Source organism: Micropterus dolomieu, linkage group LG01, assembly GCF_021292245.1.
Source record: "Micropterus dolomieu isolate WLL.071019.BEF.003 ecotype Adirondacks linkage group LG01, ASM2129224v1, whole genome shotgun sequence".
NCBI lineage: Eukaryota > Metazoa > Chordata > Actinopteri > Centrarchiformes > Centrarchidae > Micropterus > Micropterus dolomieu.
The window spans coordinates 21,537,542-21,558,296 of NC_060150.1; the positions used below are offsets into that span (position 1 = coordinate 21,537,542).

General features: G+C 41.6%; 1 protein-coding gene across 1 annotated transcript in view; it reads left to right on the forward strand.

The window, feature by feature from the left end:
* Window positions 1–20,487, forward strand: part of vopp1 (VOPP1 WW domain binding protein) — a 54,857-nt gene extending 34,370 nt beyond the window's left edge. The window contains exons 3-5 of the mRNA XM_046061321.1: window positions 9,937–10,014; window positions 11,908–12,041; window positions 18,626–20,487. Coding sequence (XP_045917277.1) covers window positions 9,937–10,014; window positions 11,908–12,041; window positions 18,626–18,828 — 415 coding nt within the window. The 3' untranslated portion in view covers window positions 18,829–20,487. The remainder of the gene's footprint in view (window positions 1–9,936; window positions 10,015–11,907; window positions 12,042–18,625) is intronic.
* Window positions 20,488–20,755: the final 268 nt, after the last annotated feature.

Below are 20,755 nucleotides of genomic sequence, written 5' to 3' on the forward strand. Positions count from 1 at the left end.
GAACGAGAGACTGCGTCGGTCCGCCGCACCTCTCTCCCCGCCTGAAGCGCCTGCTTCATAGTTTAAGCTAATGATGAGTGTGTACAGGTGTGCTTTATACTCCTCCGGTTATTCCGTCACACCTTACCGTTCTAGCAACAGGCCAATAGGATTGGAGTGATTTCATTCACGTTCAGACCTGCTTCGCCTAGAGGCGTTCCCATAGTGTCGTAACCGACGCAGTCTCTCGTTCCCCTTCTCGGGGAACCAGGGTTACATACGTAACCCGAGACGTTCTCTGAAAACTGAGTGAGATATCTCACTATGGGAAGCACCTTCTGCTGTGACCAATCATGGAAGCTCCAATACCACTACGTCTGTCAGGAGTCAGACCAATCATCTTGAGTTGTACAGTCCAGCCCTTTCCCCGTTAAAAATGCCCCCAGTGCCCTACCTGCCATTCTCAAGTGTATTTCTTCCACATACTCCACACATGTAAGCAGAATATTTATCATTTATTATAGCCTCGACCACCCAGTGTGACAGGTGCTGGTGTGTCAGAGCCTTACCTCTGTTTGAAGGTGCCCAAGATACTCTTCCTAAATCCCCTAGCCCTGTTCAAATAGATGCATGAGGCTCTTACGGAAGAGAGTGAATTAAGCTGCCTTCCACTCTCCTCTGCAAAAGGTGGTGGGTGTAAAGCAAGTAGCTCCAGCCTGGGGAAGCTATACACTTTGGCACAAAAGGAGGGTTAGGGCCATGGTTAGGGCGCAACATCAACTTCCCAGTTAGGGGAAAACAGCATACAGGTTGCATGTAATTCACATATTGGTTTGGCTGGCGTCAGTGCCAGCACCAGGATAGTTTTGAGAGAGAGCACTCTAAGTTAGTTAGTTAAGTTAGTACACTCCAAGGGTTCGAAAGGCAACTCTGAGCATGCCTTCAAAACAGCTTGCAAGTTCCATGAAGGAACAAAAGGTTTACATGCAGGCAGTACAATGTTCCGTCATGGCTAGAGGATAGAGGATGTGGTGGTTGCCATAACTACTTATGGGTGGTAAGGACGCTTTCGGTCATGAGGCTCCTAGGCCTCATGTCGGTGGCTCAGGTGTTGGTCCCCCTGGAAATCCTGCACATGAGGAGTAGTGGTTCATCCACCTGAATGTGGACCCAGTGAGACAGAAGCAGCGCCTGGTTGCCATTCCTCTGTCTGGTTTTGAATCCAGCCTACTGGCGGGACCCCCTCTCTCTGTCAGTCGGGGTCCCCCTGGGCAGGGCCACATCCCATATCTTGGTCTGAACAGACGCCTCCGTGATGGGCTAGGGCAGGACCTGCCTCTCTCAGGTGGTGGGGGGTCTGTGGCAGGCACACATGCCTCTCCACATAAACGTGTTGGAGCTTCTCACGGTGTGGAAAGTGGTCCAACACTTTGCCCCTCTGCTGCGGAACCTGCAGGTGCTGGTCCGCACCAAGGCTGTAGCAGCCTACATAACCGCCAGGGCGGGGTGTGCTTGCCGCAGCTGCTGAGCCTGGTCAGGCGGCTGCTGTTGTGGCCGCAGACATCATGTGAAGGGGGGGCCCTCACCCAGACAAGTGGCGCCTTCACCCTGATCTGATAGCCCAGATCTGGCTCAGGTTAAGTGTGGCACAGGTGGATCTTTTTGCTAAACGAGACAATGCTCAGTGTGCCCTGTGGTTTTCATTGAGCTTGCAGGACGACTCCCCACTTGGGGTGGACGCCTTTGCGCACCCCCTGTGGCGTCCTGGTTTCCCTGCCTCCAGCAACTGCTGTCGGGTCAGCCGTGTTAACTCCAGTCAGGAGTTGGGGCTGGCCGATAAGCGGATAACTCCTGCGGATAACTCCTAGAGGATTTAGGTCTCTCGACCATCCAGTGGTCGATAGCCACTTCTACTCAGTCCTCTTACACCTCCAAATGGTTGGCGTTCCAACACTGGTGTTTGGACCAGGAGTTGGATGCTGCAGCTGTCAGCTGCCGGGGGTGCTTTTGTTCCTCCAGCTGCTCACGGACAGAGGTCTGGCGTTCAGTACGGTTAGAACCTACGCGGTCACCATTTCATCCTGCCACGAAGTCTATGTTTTGAGCCAAAAAAAATGCTGCGCCTCCAAAACGTACCCTAGTGCTCCCAGCTAAGCGTTTTCAGAAGAGCAGCTGTTGTTTTCAGCTGGTAAAAAACACTTTGGTGGACACAGGCCCTTACTCAGTATTTTGTTGCCAGTAATATAGTATTTAACATGCTCCATTTGTTTCCAGTGAGATACTGATTTTATATTGTTACTTTGCTGCTGTAAACTTTACTTTTGTTGCTGCTCTGAAGTTAGTTATAATAATATATTAAATTTGATTACTGTTCTGAATATATTATTTTTTAAATAATATTTTTAAAAGTCAATTATTTAGTAAGGAAAAACCAATAAGAGTATAGATAAAGAACAGAACCAAAAAATATTATCAATAAATGTATCAATCTCTGTGGATCTCTAAGTCATTTAATTTACTATTTTAAAGATTAAAGATGACAATTAACTTTATTCTTGTTAATTTCAACAAAGTTTTGTGTTGGAGTATGTGTTATTAAAAGATTAAAGATTTTACAGCAAATGTATATCGGTTCCACATATCGGTCTAATTGGTTACTAATAATCGGGATCGGGATTGGCCTGGAAAAAACATATCGGTCGATCCCTAAACGTTACAGCTTATAACGTGAAGTAACATGGCTTTAATGTGAAGCTAGCTTGCTAACTAGCTTACCGAGACGAGTCTTCATCATCCACAGAGCAACAACATTATGTGCCTCCTCTTCAGAAGCTCCGGTGTTTCCAGGAAAGCTCAGCATTGCAGATGCTGCAGTTAACAACCTTTTTGGCTGAGTGAAGAGTGGAGGTTGTGAAGGTTTTACTGCAGCGTTGATGTTGTGTTGTTTCAGTAACTTTATTGTTCACATCACTTTGCTCCGTTAAGCTGACGGCGTCGTTACAGCCCAATGACGTCATGAACGAATTTGTGGTGACTGTATGTGGGAGTCTGTTGTTTGAATAGTTTTTGTGTTTTGTCCATGTCTGTGTACATCCATATGTGCATTGTGTCTGGGTATGTTTGTGTGTAGATGGGTGGGCACGTGTGCATTGTTCTATAGGTGTGGAGCATGAGTGGAATAAGTATGAGAATGGGTAGATATGGGTCAAAGTCAAGATGAACAGAGATGAAGAAAATAGAAAATAAATATTTTTTATGTACAAATTATCGACTGAAATTACTGCTTTTTTCCTTCTTTCATGTTGTGTTTTCTGGGGGAATTGGCTGTTAAAGGGGTCGGAAGAGATTGTAATCCAATACACTTTTTGTTAAAAGTGCTAGCAAATATTTCCTCATGGTTTGCTAGCTCTCTGTTTTTTGTGTGCTCTGAAAACAAATCTGGTTTTACTACACAGCCCTGGCTCTGTAAATGGAACACAATGAAAGTGGTATGGAGATTGCCACACAACATTGTTCCACAGTTAGTGCTTTTGCCATAGACTATATAAGAAATGGACGTGGTCATCGTGACATCACCCTTTGGTTTGTGGACTGCCGTTGAAGCCTCGAGTTTGGCCGATAGGGTGCCGCCATGTTGAGTTTTTGCAACCAGCAGCACCGACTTGACCATATTTGGACGGTTGAGCTAACAGCCGTGTGCGGAGCTAGCTAGCTTGCTTAGCTAGGTGCATCTGTAATTCACCTTAATTGTCATTTTATCAGGGCTGATAACTTTGTCTAGCGAACAACAGTCTTAAAACAAAATATACTAACCAGAGAAAGTGAACAGCCAACTCCTAATAAGCTTTTTCAACAGCACTGGTTAAATTTACACATTACACAGTGCTATGGGTATGAGTCGCCTCTGCCTGATTGACAGGTCACCATGGTAACGACTAGATAATCCCATCCTGAAACATACTCTGCTTTATGGTCTATTTTAAAATAAATGGGACCATAATTTACTAAATGAACATCATTTTGTATTGAAGAAGACATGAAACTAGTGACTGAGACCATAAACTCATCAGGAAAGTGTTTACTTAGTTAATTATTCAACTGAGAAGTAGGGTCATTTTACCATTAGTTCTAATTGAGCCGGACTTCTTTTTGCAACCAGAAGAGTCGCCCCCTGCTGGCTGTTTGATAGAATGCAGGTTTAAGGGGCTTCCATGTTCGCATCAGATCGCGTGATGGGGGAGGGGGGCAGTGGGAGAGAGAGTTCTATACACCGGCACATTCAAACGTGCTGGACTCCATGTCCTGTGAAGAAGTAGAGATGGCTGAGAAGCATTAGGCTGAGTCTCAAGTCTCTGAGCAAGAGTCCAAGTCAAGTCTACAGTCTTTAAGCTAGAGTCCAAGTCAAGTCTCAAGTTTCTCGTGGCTATAATGAATGTTGAATCGCCTGCTGTGTTCAAACCAGGCTGCTTATAAAACTGCAATTAATGCAATTAATGACAGCTTATTAACTAGCACATTAACCGCAGACTCTCAAACCCAGTGTAACGTTAACTAAATAAAACTGTAACATTAAATGATCAACAATTAACCTGTAACCTGTTTGCAGCCAAAGTCAAAAATTAACGTGATGTACGGGACGTAAATTATTACGTTAATCGACCACCACAAGTTTGGCAAGGAAATGCTCATTCATCTTTTCATAATGAATGACAGTCAGAGTTAACCTCCCGTAGGTCATAGCTAAAGCAAGAAGCAAGCTAACTATAGATGGCCAATGCAGAGCTAAACTTGTTTACTAAACTCAGGTTACTAACCTATTTTGCGTTCAGCTCTTCTTTTGTTTGGGGCTTGTATGAAGTTAAATCCAAAGTTTATGATGAATGGCTCAGCAGCTGCCGGTGTTTGTTGTCTTCTCTCACGTGCAGATGCTACGTGTTACGTATGCAGGTTATAGCTAAGGGAAGGGAATAACAGCAAGCTCATAAGACGTTTCCTAAAAATAAACATTGTTCACGGGTCCCGCACCTCGAGTCTGAGTCAAGTCTGAAGTATTTTGAGGACGAGTCTCAAGTCACTGTTTGTGCGACTTAAGTGCAACTCGAATCCGAGTCTCAAACTCGAGTCCCCATCTCTGCTCTCATGGTGCGTGATTGTAGATGGAATATGGGCTAGTTGTCTCTGGCTGAATTCCAAGTTTTGTGTAGCTGCTTGCTGGAATTCGTTGTGGACAGGTAGAGTTTATTGTGGATTGAAAATAAAATGTCGCTGACCTCAGGACAGCATCATTTGTCGGGGGAGTTGTGAATGGAGGATTGCCCGCACCTCTTACTGGTTGGTGTGGAGACAAAGTTGTCCTTGCCTCTGATTGAAACATTCATCAGTATAGTACCCAAGGTCTTCCAGATCGAACGGTTGTGCTATTCCAAGCTGATAGGGTGTAAAAAAGGGGTTTATTTTGTGGGGGGAAAAAATATTAGTTGTGTTTGCAATCTAGCAGCTGGGGGCTGCCATCTTGAATCTCGCACCAGTCTCATGACAAAGGATATTTGTATATACACACGCTGCGAGTATGGCAGGGATAGGCATTTATGTGGCACAGTGCAAAGAGTGTACTGGTTTTCATACTGTGGACCCTGGGGCCTCCAGGGACAATGGTTGCTCATCCCTGATCTAGTGTTGAAATGCCAGGCAGGACAGGAAGTCTGAGGAATGCACTGTCGTGCTGGGTATCCACAGTAATCTATCACACACACACACACACACACACACACATTTTCAGCTGCATTAATGCAGGTTTCCTCCTGCTCTCCATAGACTGATCAATCACAGTTGGCCTCTCTTCTGAATATGTGGCTCATAGGCTGCTGGGTTTGCCATTTACACTGAATCTTTTTAAAGATATCTTTACAAAGCAGAAAATGTGATGAATGGCAACATTACAATACACCTGTGTGTCTTGCTTTGAGGCCTGTTGTAGTGGAGGAAATATCAGTGTGCTGTAGGGAGGCTCTCTGTTCTGCAGTAAAACAGTATATATATATATACCACTTTACTGTTCTGATTGAACTCCTAATGAATGTTAATGTTGCCAGGGTTTTTTTCTGGCTCAAAATAAGGCAGAGGTGGTACCATGGCCTTAAGGAAATACTTTTTACAAGCAACGTATTTTAGAAGTTCTAATAATTGTGACCGAAGAAAATGACAATTATCATAACATAAGCTATAAGGTTTTCATTTACAGTTTGCAGGTGCCCTCTTGTAGTGTAACTCAACATAAATATAACATAAAAGCTTTTGCTTTTGTTTACTTATTGCACAACCAGCAAAATGTGGCCCTGTAACAGGATAGTTGAACACCGCATTAAATCCATTAAAGCCTAGGGCTGGATATTTTTCAAAGATTTTTGATATCGATACGATATAAAAATAGATTTTTCCAATAAATAGCCTAGTTACAAAAATGTTTGTGTATGCTATCAGTTATAGATCTTAGAAATAAATAAAATGGGATTAGAATTAGAATCGGCAGGTCAGACCTTTTAAAAAGCAGTAACTGGAATCAGCCAGGAAAAATGTAATCTGTGCATCTCTTACTACAGCGATAATCCTGTGTGTGAACCGTTATTAGGCTAATGCCATAGATCTACAATTGTAGAGGCAGATCAGTTGGCCTGCTGCCATTAAATATCTAACATATATATATATAAACAACTATTGCTTTGTGTTGTTGGCCAGAAAATAGTAGTAAGACTTCTCTCTGTGTACACGTATCTATACAAGTAAAATTGTGGCTGTATTGTTTGTGTCCCCCTCAAATATTGCTTTTGAGAAATTTTATGTTTATTGTCCCCCCCTACTGTGAGATGAAATTTATGCCCATGCTGAGATCTATCAGTAATTAGAAAGCAGCCATGCCCCTTGCCAGTGCAAGTTAATATCAGCTGGTTCAGTCTCAACTGATGGCTTATAAAAAGGTGTGTCACACAAGAAACTATTTATGATGGGTAAAAGAACTCTCTCAAGACCTTTGCAACCTTATTGTTGCAAAATGTTTTGATGGCGTTGGTTGGAAGGATTTCTAAACTTAAGAAAATTCCACTAAGCACTGTTGGGGCCATAATCCGGAAGCAGATAGAACATCATTTCACCATAAGCTGGCCACGACCAGGAGCTCCTTGAAAGATTTCTGACAGAGGAGTGAAAATAATTATCAGAAGAGTTGTGCAAGAGCCAATGACCACTTGTGGAGAGCTTCAGAAAGACCTGGAATTGGCTGGTAGTAGGTAGGCTACTGTGTGGGACTCCCATTAGGAAGACTGGAAGATCAATTCCAATTAACGGTGTATATTTCTCCCCCTTAATACTTGATTATAAGGACACTTTTGCATATGCTCACAATAAGGCACGTGCTGCAGTATGTGCGTGCCCGGCGTTTGATCCGTATTCATGGACTCTTATTTCCATTTCCCTGAGGAAATTCAGGGTGCGAACTACGTAGGAGCCAGGAGGAGCTTAGCTTAATAAGACATCATCTCCTCTAAAAGCATGATTTGTGATATGTTGGGGGGTCTCTAAAATATTGACAGCATGCTTTATTGACATTAATCTTATCATGGATCACGTGGGGCGTCAGACTTCATCCCACCAGAGGAAACAATCACTGACAGACTTCAGCGGGCCAGTCGCTCCGCGATCTCCTGGCCCTGGTCCGCCCCACTCCCTCTCCGGTGCCGACAGGCTGTGAACGGTTCGTGATCGTTGGCTGAGTGAATATTAGGCTACATGATCCATGCACTACTGTAACTGGGGTTCTCCGCAGCGCCACGCAACTTTCTACATTCTTCCCAGAGGTGTAAGTTAGAGACTCTTGAATGTCCTTCAGAACTCTTCAAAGTAAAAGCTTTCAATAAACTCAACATAAAGCATTGCTGCAATAAACGTTTTTATTTTGCAGCCTCAATCACTTAGGAGGAATTGATTGTGTGAGTAACTGTATCTGTCATGACTGATCTATTTCAGCACCAGCCGCAATCAATTTATTTATTTTTTATTTTTCTGCTATCAAAGCAATCTGGCCATGGACCAGATGTTATTGCTGGCGGGCTGGTTCTGGCCTGCGGGCCGCCTATATGAACGATCAACACTGTTCCTGTAAAGCTGGGTAGGCCTCTATTCATTATTACAATCATTAAAAAGCAGAACAGTAGGGCTTTATTACGTTCCATTGAGTAGCTAGCATTAGCTAACTAACATTACATTAGGAACGATCCACAGCCGACATTTTCCTGGATTTATTTTAGGTTTTGGAAAGAGAATAAATCGTACTTCTCTAAAGATCAACTCAAGATCAGAGTTCATAGAAGAGGCCCATGGAACCTTCAAGATTCAAGAAGTTCAAATTTATTTATATAGCAAATTTAAAAACAACCCTACTTGACCAAAGTGCTTTCCAAATTCAGGATACACAACAAATATACACGACAAGACAGCTGAAGACTGTTTGTGTGGAAGAATGGTCCAAAAAGGCAAAATGGCTCGCTAGCGCCACCTATACAATTTGAAAAAATTGTCCCCTTGTCCACGTTCAACCTACCTGAACGAAATCTTTTGGGGATATGTATCATATCAAGACACACAAAAATGCCTCAAAGACCCATACCCCAAACACAACAGGAAGTCCGCCATTTTGAATTGAATGTGCAGTTTTAACCTATTTTTCACCATTTACAGGGTGCGTACTTTAACAAACTCCTCCTAGAGAATTAATCAACTTCAAATTTTCACTGTGCACTCTAAACCCATTGACGATTAAAAGTTGTACAAACGGTGAGTTTTTGTCCACATGCGTGACCTTGGCGTGGCATCGAAAACAACGATTTGCCACAAAACAGAAAGTTGTTATAACTTCAGTGTACATGCTCACATCTGTACCAAATTTGACATGTATGATAACAGTCCCGCCCTGAACACATTCACATGCCAACATTCGCTCAAAAGCATAGCGCCACCTGCTGGCAACAGGAAATTACACATTTTACGTTGTGTTGAACTACTCCTAGTAGGTTGGCCAGAGCAACTTCAAAACTGTCCCAGAAAACCCTTAACACATTGATGAAGCCATGTTGTAAAATTTGTGAGTTTTCAGTTAACGACGTGCTGGTGGCGGTGGTGTGGCGGCAAACTTCTACTCTTCTCCATGACACAGGAAGTTGTTGTAACTTTACTGCACATGCTCAGATCTGTACGAAATTTTACACGTTTAATAAAAGTCCCGCCCTGAACACATGTACATGCCAACATTCACCCATAGTCATAGCGCCACCTGCTGGCAACAGGAAGTGACTACTTCTGTGCTGTGATCAACCACTTCTTGCAGGTTGGCTATATCTACTTCAGAACTATTTTAGAAAACTCTTTATGCATTGATGATGTCATGTTATAAATCTTTAAATCCATGCTTCGCCATGAAAGAGGAAGTCATCATAACTTCACTGTACATGCTCAGATCTGCACCAAACTTTACATGCTTGATAACTGTTCCGCCCCAAACACACCTACATGATAAAATTCAGTAATAGTCGTAGTGGCACCTAATGGCAACAGGAAGTAAGCTTTGTCTGACAATCATCATGCGATTTAAATAAATTTGCACAATGTGTTCCACACTTAACTTACTGAGACATAACATACTGAGACATATAGTTACCCACATAGGGGACACAGGAAGTGACATTTAAGTCCTCTGTGCAACGTTGGAAGCGTGTGACTATTCAGAGCCGCACCCAAAGAGCTGCAGAATATATGGTGCGACCACCTCATTCCCCGACGCGTGTCACAGTGTGAATTGTAGATTGTTTCACATTTGTTTTAGAATTTTGACACTACTGTTTCGTTGTTTAACAAATGAAAATTACTCATAATTTTCAATACACCTTGCTGTGTGTCTTTTTGCTGCAGATGTCGCTCCTATGAGGACTGCTGTGGGACTCGCTGCTGTGTGAGAGCCCTGTCCATCCAGAGACTATGGTACTTCTGGTGAGTTACAGTTTGGGCTGTGTGTAATGTTCGCTGGAAAATGACAGACCAAAGACGAGCCCACTTTGAAAATCATCCATGTGTCTTCACGAAATATTTGGATTTAGAAGCTTGGTGACATATTTGCTACTCATATACATAAATAAAATCTATTGTACCTTGTCAGCAAACTATAGTAATCAGCGGGGAAAGGCTAGTGCTATTCTCAACCCATCCCTGAGCATGGATGTATAAAGAGAACTGGATACAGCGTCAAAGGTGTTTTCATATGAAAGTTTCTCAGTGGTAGACAGCCAAGACTTCCATTTTGTAGTTAGGCAAACTCACAAAATTAATATCAACTAGAGAGTACACACTCTCTAGTTGAAACAATAAACAGGACGATTATGATTTAGAAGATTTTGTTGTAACACTCCTTACAAAGTAAAACCCCTCCCTACCTTCCTCTCCTCTCCCAAACAGTTGATTCTCACTCAGTTGTTAATGACATTCAAGATGGCAGCGAACATAACAAAAATGGAAATTTGTTTCCCTGTATTGTGCCTACGTATGAAATTAATTTGTGAGGCTCCGGTTCAAGATTAGACCAAACCTTTCAGTTTTTGCGCCATGTCAAAGACCAAAATGTGGCCTGCAACAGGCTTGGTAAGCCTTAGTTTTTTACCTCGACGATTGCAGGAATTGCCCTTTTTAAACTTTGATTTGCTTTTACAGTTTAAGACACTGTTGATTATTTAGTAAGAATACAAGTTGCAGCTCTTGTGATTTGATTTCAAATCATGCTTGCAATTAAATTCTCAGCTCTACAATTATTACTTATTATTGTGACTACACATTCAATCTTGTATGGAGGAAAAGCATTTCTACACTGATCTGTGTGCTGAAGAGGTATACTTCTGTAACATGTATACTTATTTAATTTTGATTACACTTTTTGAGCTAGTCTTTTGCATGTGGCAACATTGTGTTGAGATCTCCTTAGAATCTGATTTGCAAAAGATGTTAACTCAAGGTCCACTTACTAACATTTTCCAGAGCAAGGTCTATTCGCTGACAAATACCATGAATTGTGGTTGAAAGTTTTGGAAAAAACGAATGGACCCTCAGTTTTTATGAAACTATCATTTCCAAAGTAAAGAATGAGCTTTGATGCTCATGCTTTGCAAATGTTTGGAAAACGTCAGGAGACACACTCCACCATCACCTTGTGTGGACAGATAATTCACAGTATATTCACTATCAGTGTAGAGTCATGTTTGTCTGGCAATAATACACAAAGTATTGCATTTATAATATGTCATTAAAGGCTTTTAAGTATTATAAACATCAGACATATGTGGCTTGAGCTAGGATAGAGTATTGTCTGTCTGTCTGTTGATGGTTATACAATAGCAGTTCTCATTAGTACCCGCAGAACCAAGCCTGTGGATTTTTACGAGTATCATTAGAGTAAAATGTGTCAATATCTGTTTTATAATAAACTATAAATATAGGAACAGTTTTTTAATTGTTCTCTTAAAAATCATTGCTGTAAAGCTCAATTCTGAGGCTGTTCTGTTAATAGTTTTCTTATAAATATATCAACTTCTGATCAGCCCATACCAATTTCTGGCTTAAATAACACTTCCGGTTAAGCCCCGCCCATCCCAAGTACAGCTACGGATACAGATGATTTAATTTGTTGAACAGACACAGATAGTGGTATAATCGCGCATCCCTACCTACAGAGCATTTAGATTATAATTAGACCCAAATATTCAATTGAAGCCCAAATCTGTTGTCTCCATCCTCCTTCCACACTGGAGTCTCAAATCCTGCCTGACTGGCCTGGGGGTGTTAATGATGTTGGGTTGGTGAAAAAATGGTCTGAGATGTCCTATGTTTTTCACTCAGGGTGCTTCTGATGATGGGAGTATTGTTCTGCTGCGGTGCTGGCTTCTTCATCCGGAGAAGGATGTATCCCTCCCCTTTGAGAGATGAGCCAGCCTTCAACGTCTCCTTCACCAGGCACCCTGTTACCACACCAGGTACAGTAGGATTCAGTAAATAGTGCCAGACTTCACGTGTAGTCTGGGGCGGGTGGACTATTTTAGGCAAAAGCCAAATATTTCTCATCATTCTATGTAAGGCACATTGATTAAAAAACACAAGTACTAATGTTAAGTACTTGCATCATTTTTTAGTTTCTAAGAAAGCAGAAACCAAAGGTGTAAAATATTTGAAGCATAGGCTCAAACTGCTCAGTCAGAAAATCCTGATTTAGAGACAGCCCTAGTTACAGGTGTTTTTTACGCGTCTTTCTCATGTCCCTCTGATGGAACAATTTGAATCAATACAGCAGTCTACACCAGACATATACCCCCTCAGTTACAGCCACCTGTTTCTATGCATTTTACATTTGTGCATCAAAAAATGCTATGGAAACAGCCTTAGTGAAAAAGTGAATATGTGTATGAAGCATGTGGATATTAATGACTTTGGCTTCCAGTGAAGAGCCGAAAACACTGGATCTGTGTGGAGAAATGATGTAGCGAGACATAATGACTTAAAGGCATTAAAAAAATCGTAGCAGTAATCAGAAGTAGTCAGTACATCAAATCACAGAGTGTAAGAGTCCAGAGTTCCTTTAGATGGAAAACAGAGCTCCTGAGATGTCCTTTCAAGAGATAGGGGTATCAGGTTGTCCTGGCATAGTCAGCCCAAGGAAGTTGTGACTTACTAAACTGGCTTATGTTGTCAGAGTCTGCTCCCAACCTTCGTTGTTCATGGCCTGGGAGTTCTGTAAATCAAGAAATTGTCTTTCACTTTCCTTTAGTGATCTACTGGGGACTGCTAAGGTTACGGGACAGGTTTCTGCAGAGTTCAGCAGTCATCACCATCTTGATCACACAACAACTGTAACCGTAATGCACACTAATATTTGGTGTGAGAGACCCGGGTTTGATTCCCACTGTGTCCAAGAGCAAGACACTTAACCCCTAGTTGCTCCAGAGGTGTGCAACCTCTGACATGCAATTGCAATTGTAACCCCGGACTCACACAGGCGGCGTGGCCGCCGTACCTAATCGCTGCCACTGTAGTCAATACTTGTGCTCACACCAGAAGCGCTGCAGCACGTCTCCGCTCTGCTGCGCGGAGAATAGGTAGCCGGTCTATTTTTGATGGAAGACGCGTCAAGCCGCACAGAGCAGATCGAACCAGGCAGGAAGTCAGACACAGAATGGCATAGTGAATCCGGTTGATTTTCACAATAAAATACCATGCACAGACACCAGATTGTATATCAACAATAAACACAGTTAAAACAGACCAAAAAAGAAACAATTTAATTATGTAGCCTTCTTAACCATGGTAGAAGCACAAAAACCAAGGACAACTTACCAAATCAACTAAATCTTAACAATTCAGCAAATCAGGCAGGCAAAACACTATTATTCTGAAATGCTCCATGTGGGAAATTCAGCCCTGCAGGGAACTGAGGGAAAACGGTTCACAGAGTGCTGTGATCGGTTGTAGAAGCACAAAAAATGAAACACAAAATAAACAAAAAGTCAACAACGTGAGGCAGGCTAAACGCTCAGCTGCTTAAACGCTTCTGAAACGCTTCCACTGTAAGTTGACGCAGGACTGAGGATGGGTCAAAACCGTGGCGCAGCCGTAATGCGGCGCACATGCCGCCTGTGTGAGTCTGGGGTAAGTCGCTTTGGAGAAAAGCGTCAGCTAAATGAGTAAATGTAATGTAATGTATCTCATGCAGGACGATGCACATGGGCATGTGAGTGATGTGATACACATTACTGCTAATGGAGCCCCACTACTGATCTACAGGTGACAGAAACCCACCAAGATATGTTGCAATGTACCCACAAAGGCAGTGAAGAAGGCTGCAATCTAGTAATGGATGTAAACAGTTAGGATTTAAATTATTTTATGAGGAAGGAAATGCAGTAATCACATTTAGACCTCAAGGGTACACACAATAAGTTTTGGTGAGTAGCACTGAATGTAAGAGAACAAGAGAACTCCATAGTCCTGAGACAAGAAGTTAATAACAGCCATGTTGACCTGAAAATCATAAGTGCATCAGAGTGCATCCGTTTCACTGCAGTGCTGCCAACTGACAACACATCTTAACTGGCTGGTTCCATCAATTATGATCACCAGGCGAGCATACGAAAAAAAACGGAGGAAGCTGCTTTTTATGCCCATGGTTTGGTGATTTATTTGCTTTCATGCAAAGGAAGCTCCACAAGATATTTGAAAATGTTTATACACTGCAGTCAGAGATAATATGATGTGGTTCATTCTTCAGTAGCCCCTTTCTAACATCTGTTTATACAGCAGCCATCAGAATGATCCTGTTAGCTGTAAATGTGCTTCAAGAAAAGAAAAGAGCTTGAATGAATGGAAAATAAGGTGAGACCAAATATAATATGCAACATTATTGCCTTAGGCTGAGGGTAAGTTTGCCCACTTACAAAGAATGCAACGATCTATATCTAATCTGATGTTCGATGACAATGATACAATACGGCTGATGATTGTCTACACAGTCTAGTCCGAGCAATACATTTTGAAATAAATAAGATAACAGTACATCGACCAAACAAACAATAAACAAATCATGACCAAAATAGATGCTGAGCAGGTATCTTACAGTTCAAACTATGTAATATATAGACGTAAATCGATATATCTGAAATAAAAGCACTTTTATGTGTACAGATGGCTGTGAAGGTACAAAGAGGAGGATAGAAGACATCGGGGGCATTTAAGGATTTTTCATATAAAAAGTTTTGGGGGGAAGTAGGGCAGCTGATAAAACACTCTCAGCTGAATATTAAATGAATGGAGTTTTATTCTGTGTCAGTCAGCCAAGCAGAAAATTGATTGGAACGTTCCAGTAATTACCATGTAAAACCAAATTCTGCAGGCAGACTAGATACTAGAAAGGTACCCAGAAGAGGAAGTCCAGTTTTTTGTTCTCCAAAGTGAAGTCAGTGTTCCTGTTCAAACATTCAAACATTTGATCCTAGAAGAGATGACTAAGGTACCTCAGTGTTGAAACTGTGCCAGTGGTAGCGTAGTCAAACAGAGAAAGAAGGGACAAAGTGAGGACATCATGTAAATGACAACCATGTTGAAAGCCTCATTTATTAATTGATGAATGGTTTTGGTTTAGGTACCGGAATTGATTTAGTAGCTAAAGCTAATGCAGTCAGGCATTTGACATAATGCAAAAGACTGTTGGACATGTTGACATGTAGACTGTCTTCTTTAAGGCTCAGTCACACCCAGCATTTCACAGCAGAACCATTGCATTTCAATAAAGAGTGGTCAAAGATCCAGCTAGAATTAGGACTGAACGATTTGGGGAAAAAATCTAATTGCAATTTCTCGGCACCCTGTGCGCACTCCAGATCGACAATAAGCCATAGACTGTATCAATAAATAAACACAGTTAAAAAGGACAAAAAGCGAAACAATTTAACTACGTACCATACTTAACCATAGTAGAAGCACAAAAAGCAAGTACAACTGAACAAATGAACAAAATCTGAACAAGTCAGCAAAATCAGGCAAGCAAAATGCTCTTATTCTGAAATGCTCCATGTGGATGTAGCCTGCACAGAGCAGAGAAAAACGGTCTCAAAAAGAGCTGTTATCGGTAGTTGAAGCACACAAAATGACAAATTAACAGCATGTCAACATCTTAGGGCAGGCTATACACTCTGTTGCTGAAACCCTTCAGTGTGAGTTGACACCGGACAAAACAGTGGCACAGCGGCACAGCCAATGCCTGTATCTGTTCACCTGACGCCATTATCCCACATTTTTCTCTAGTTTCATTTGTTGTTGTAAAATGTACACGCCCTGTGCCCTCTCTGATTGGAGAGTAGGACCGTAACAGGAGAAGCATGGCGCTTGTGATTGGTTAGCAAGTCTGTCACACACGGGTGAAAATGGAATGAATCTGGAACTGCATGACTGCTTCAAACGGGTCAGATAATTAACCTACATTTTAATCGCCGTCTTCACAATTAGTTAATCGCGTTCTTTTAAATCGCAATTTCAATTTTAAAACAATTAATCGTTCAGCCCTAGCTGGAATTCTGCCAGAAGCCCGTTGATAACATTGAAAATGGCTGATTTAGGTGAAGAGAGCTAAGGGACATGCGAGCAAATATTAGCTGTGCTTTATGTTTATTTTAGACCGTTCACTATATTTTCAGCCGCTCACAATGAACTTCATTCTGTTACAGAACACAGCTGCTGAAATAATTGTCCTAATACTGCCAAAACATACATGTCTTAAGTGTAAATAAACCTTTGACCACAGCTGTGAGTAGGTTTCCCCACCCCGCAGAATGAGTGCATAATGATATCTCTAAATGAATTCATACGGTCCTCACTATATGCTGATGCTCTGTTGAGGTATATAAATCAGCTTTCAGAAACACTTGTTGGAGCTTAAGACCCTCAGTGAATACATGTTTCACATGACTATTTGGATAGAAACTGAGCCATAGAATAAGTGCTAAAGTGCTAGTGTGGTTATTGCACATTGCTCTGTGAAATTGAGGTTTTTGTAAAGTGCATGTGCTAAGGTGCTAGTATCTTTATCGCCCATCACCATATTTCACCAAGATAACAAGTAAAGTGATCAGATATTTAATGCACATTGTTCTGTTTCACATTATCCAGCAGCTTAATGGAGGCTGGCACAAATGATCATTTTAGGTGATTGGATTTGCATTTTGGAAAACAGTTTTCTTCCTTTCTGCCTGGTCACACAGGCTCTGTATTGACTCATATTCTCGCCTCCCTATACTTGTGTTTTGTGCATGTTGGCAAGCTTGTTTTTCAGCACAACTGTTAAGTTGCTGAACCATGCAGTAATTCCATATCTGATGATGCTCTCTAAGACTGCAGGGAAGAAAATCATTATGATCTGACTGCTCCCACTGTACAAACTTAAACGCCTTGGCAAGCTTTATGACACGTTTTCATTGTGATGTCACAAGTAAAGGAAGTGAAGGGCTGGACTACAAACGAGCGGTTTTCAAGCGGTTCAGAGCAGAGCTTTCTGTGGGAGATGGGAACTCCCTTTGGGCTGGACTTTGGGCTTTTTCACTTTGCAAACCTGTTACATGCACAAAAAAGAAATCTAACTCAATAAAGGAGGGGGAAAAAGCCAAAAAGCATAATACCACCTCTTTAATGACCACTGGCTCGTGGTCAATAACTCGCCTCAGGTCGAAGACCATCTCCTGTTGTTTTTGGATGTTTGAAATGAGATGGTTGGTGTCACACCACTCGTCTTGGTACACATATCCCTGTGCAAAAGGCTTAGGATGGCTGTATTATCAGCAAATTTCATTATATAATTATTAGGATGTATATTCCTGCAGTCATTGGTGTACAATGTGAAAAAGTATGGGTGATACAACTTAACTGTGGAACCACTGTGTTACAGTATTTGCACTGACAGCATCCTATGACTTGAACTTGCTGTGTCCTGTCAGTTAAAAAATGATAAAACCATCAAGGTAGTATTAATGCTTATATCTTTAAGCTTCTCTAAAAGCATGTGGGTTTGCACTGTGTTAAGAGATGAACTAACAAATAAGATTCTAGCGTAAGCTTCTGTGTTTACAAGATGTAAAGGACTGCGTCATGAGCAAGTTCTTGCATATAAGCAAACTGGTACACATCTAACATTGATTCAACGTGCTTCATGAGTATGGACACAATACATTTTTCAAAACATTTCATTAAAATCGAGGTTAGAGCTATGGGACGAAAGTCATTACAGGGTTTTTTAGGCAATGGAGTTATAATTGATTTCTTCCACAGAGCAGGGACAGTGTGAGTGTTCAATGACTGTTGGAATATAGGGCACCATGCCATTATTAATTGTACTGCACAGCTTTTGAGCAGAAAAGCTTGCCTGTGTGTCCTTTACTGAAGAGAGTGCAACCTGCTACCTGGAGTGAGTCCACTTCCAGGTAGCAGGTGGCTTCAGAGACTGCAGAACACCGTCACATTCCTGAGAAATGTTTTGGGAGTTGAATCTCAGGTAACAGTCATTCAGCTCGCTTGATTTTTGTATTGCAAAAATGTAAACTTGATTGTTACAGCGGCACCTTGAGGTCAAGGAGTGTCATTTTAGGTGCCTGAGTAGTGGGTGGAATTTGCAACCCACTTCCCAGTTTTGGTGAGTTTTGTTCTTGTGGTTTTTGTTGCACAAACACTTAGTAAGAAAGAAGAAGATAGTAGGGCTCCAGCAGCGAGCTTTGCTGGTTACAAAGTGCTTTACATGGTTGAACCAGGATTAAAACATTTCAGGACTGCAGCAAATAAAATCAAGCAATTAAAATGGTACAGAGATAAAATTAAATAAAATTAAATTAAACTAAATAATGTAAGCAATGTTGGCCTTATTTTGAAGAACTTACCCCCAAAACGTGCTAAATCAGGTGTTTTTGGAACATGCTGTGTGCTACTGAGTGAAACAATGAACCATGAGGTGTATCAAAAAGACGACAGACCACACAGTCTATAAGCAAGTGGACGGATTCTAAATGATAATTGTTTCTCTTCTTTCCAGTTTCCCAGCAGCCAGGGAGTATGCAGGGCTTTGGGGTCAACGGGATGACGGGTGGCGACCCAGGGGTTACCATGACACACCCGGTGTACCCTGCACAGCCTGGCTCTGCCCATATGATGGGCTCTTATCCCCCTCCTCCATCCTATTGCAACCACCCACCTCCGCCCTACGAACAGATATTTCAAAATGGCGACAAGAAGTAACGTCCACAAAGAACTAAGGGGCTGGAAAGAGGCAGTTAGAGGCTGGATATATCAGGAAGGTCACACGAGGATGAGGAAGAGGAATGCCTGCCAGTTGTTTGCACCTTTACTCTACAGTTTGTGGATGTAGGACTTGGAAAACACACAATCTCTTGTCCTGTGGAAAAGCAGAATCTTGATGCACAGACACACACTCATCCACTCACACACAACGCTTCATCTGCAGTGCTTCATTTACTCTTGATTTATGTGGATCTGTGAAGACGAGCGAGGATGGGCCCTTTCAATTTGAGGTTTTGGATTCAGCCGCTGTCACCTGTCTCCTCGACCCCCCAACTGTGCAGAATGGAACAGAAAATGATAATCATAATGTATTAAAATGCTGGATATTTTTTGTCTTAATGGACAGCGTTTTAGTAATTGCTCAGAAATGTTTCACCTGAACAGCTGTACAAAGTACAAATACATTATTCTAAAAACCGTACAAACCATTCTTAAAAGCAGTTTCAAGGATGACACAGACTTATTTTCTGTCCAGCATTTTACTGCAAGATGGGATCTTTACTAAATGATGAGTTCTTGATGCATTTTTTATCACAGTATGTGTAGGCCAGTTATGTAATGACACAGTGAACTGCTACAGCAGGCAGACTCCTGCAACGAATGCTTTACCAGTCACCACATGATGAATCAGACATTGACAGAGTGACACTGAGATGGAATTGGCTGCTGGTGATGTTATGTCATATGTCTAGTGTCATATGCCGAGGATTAGTGGCATGCCACTTGTATTCCACCACAGCCCACTAGCATATACCGAATCTTTCACTTTTTAGATACCATGTAAAATTGGTTATGCCATAACATTATACTGGAAGATAACCACTCCTTGCAGGCAACTGTCAGGCACTGATGTGATCAAGCTATACATTTCTGGCAGCTAACCCAGTGAGGCTATCTGTAGCTATTAGCCCTGTACTGCTAGCATCGTGAGTCTAGCCTTGGACAAAGTTGGATCAATAACTCTGCTTATATGCTACAGATGCTGCATTGATAGAAAAATAGGAACACCTCATGTTATTATGACTTGGCAGTACTCAGGCATTATTCCAAGGTGGCAGCCAGCTGTTATTTACTGAGAAATCCTTCCAGCACGAAATTCCACCTAAAACCAGAAATTGTTGTTTTTAAATTTTCGAGTGTGTTCGGATTAACACACAGCATGTTAGTTAGCTTTAGGTGGCTTTTGAAACTTTGGACAGAGCTAGACTTGCTGTTTTCTCTGTGTCAAGTTGTTATGCTAAGCTAGGCTAACTACGCCCTGACTCGAGCTCTGTTGTTAACACTCAGACATGAAATATCCCAACATACAGACATTTTCCTGTAACTCTTTGCAAAAACAGTGAATAAGTGTATTTCCTAGAACTGAACTATTCCACACACATTTTACTGTAGCAGCTGGGAGAAAAATGGCACCACTGGCTGTATTTTTAAGGATAAACATTATTTATTTATGAAAACATTCTGAGGACTCAACTTAATCAGGACATAACGTAAATGATAAATATTTAACTAAATTACCATTGATTAACTTATTTGATGTTGCACTTTGTTAGACTTCTTTTCATAAGTAAAATATTTTTAATTTTGTCCACCTAATTTTTTCATACACACTCCCTGTTATTGTGTGTGTTACAGTGAGCATACTGTCACTTCTGCTTGAGGATGGATTACAGTATGAAGATCAAGACCACATGAACTACACACACATACATGCGAGTCTGTTCCTTGGTAGTGAATAATTCACCGTGCTAGTGTGGTCAATGTGACTGAGAAAGAGGGAAAGATCTACACTGAACAAAATTATAAACTCAACACTTGTTTTTGCCCCCATTCATCATGAGCTGAACTCAAAGATCTAAGACTT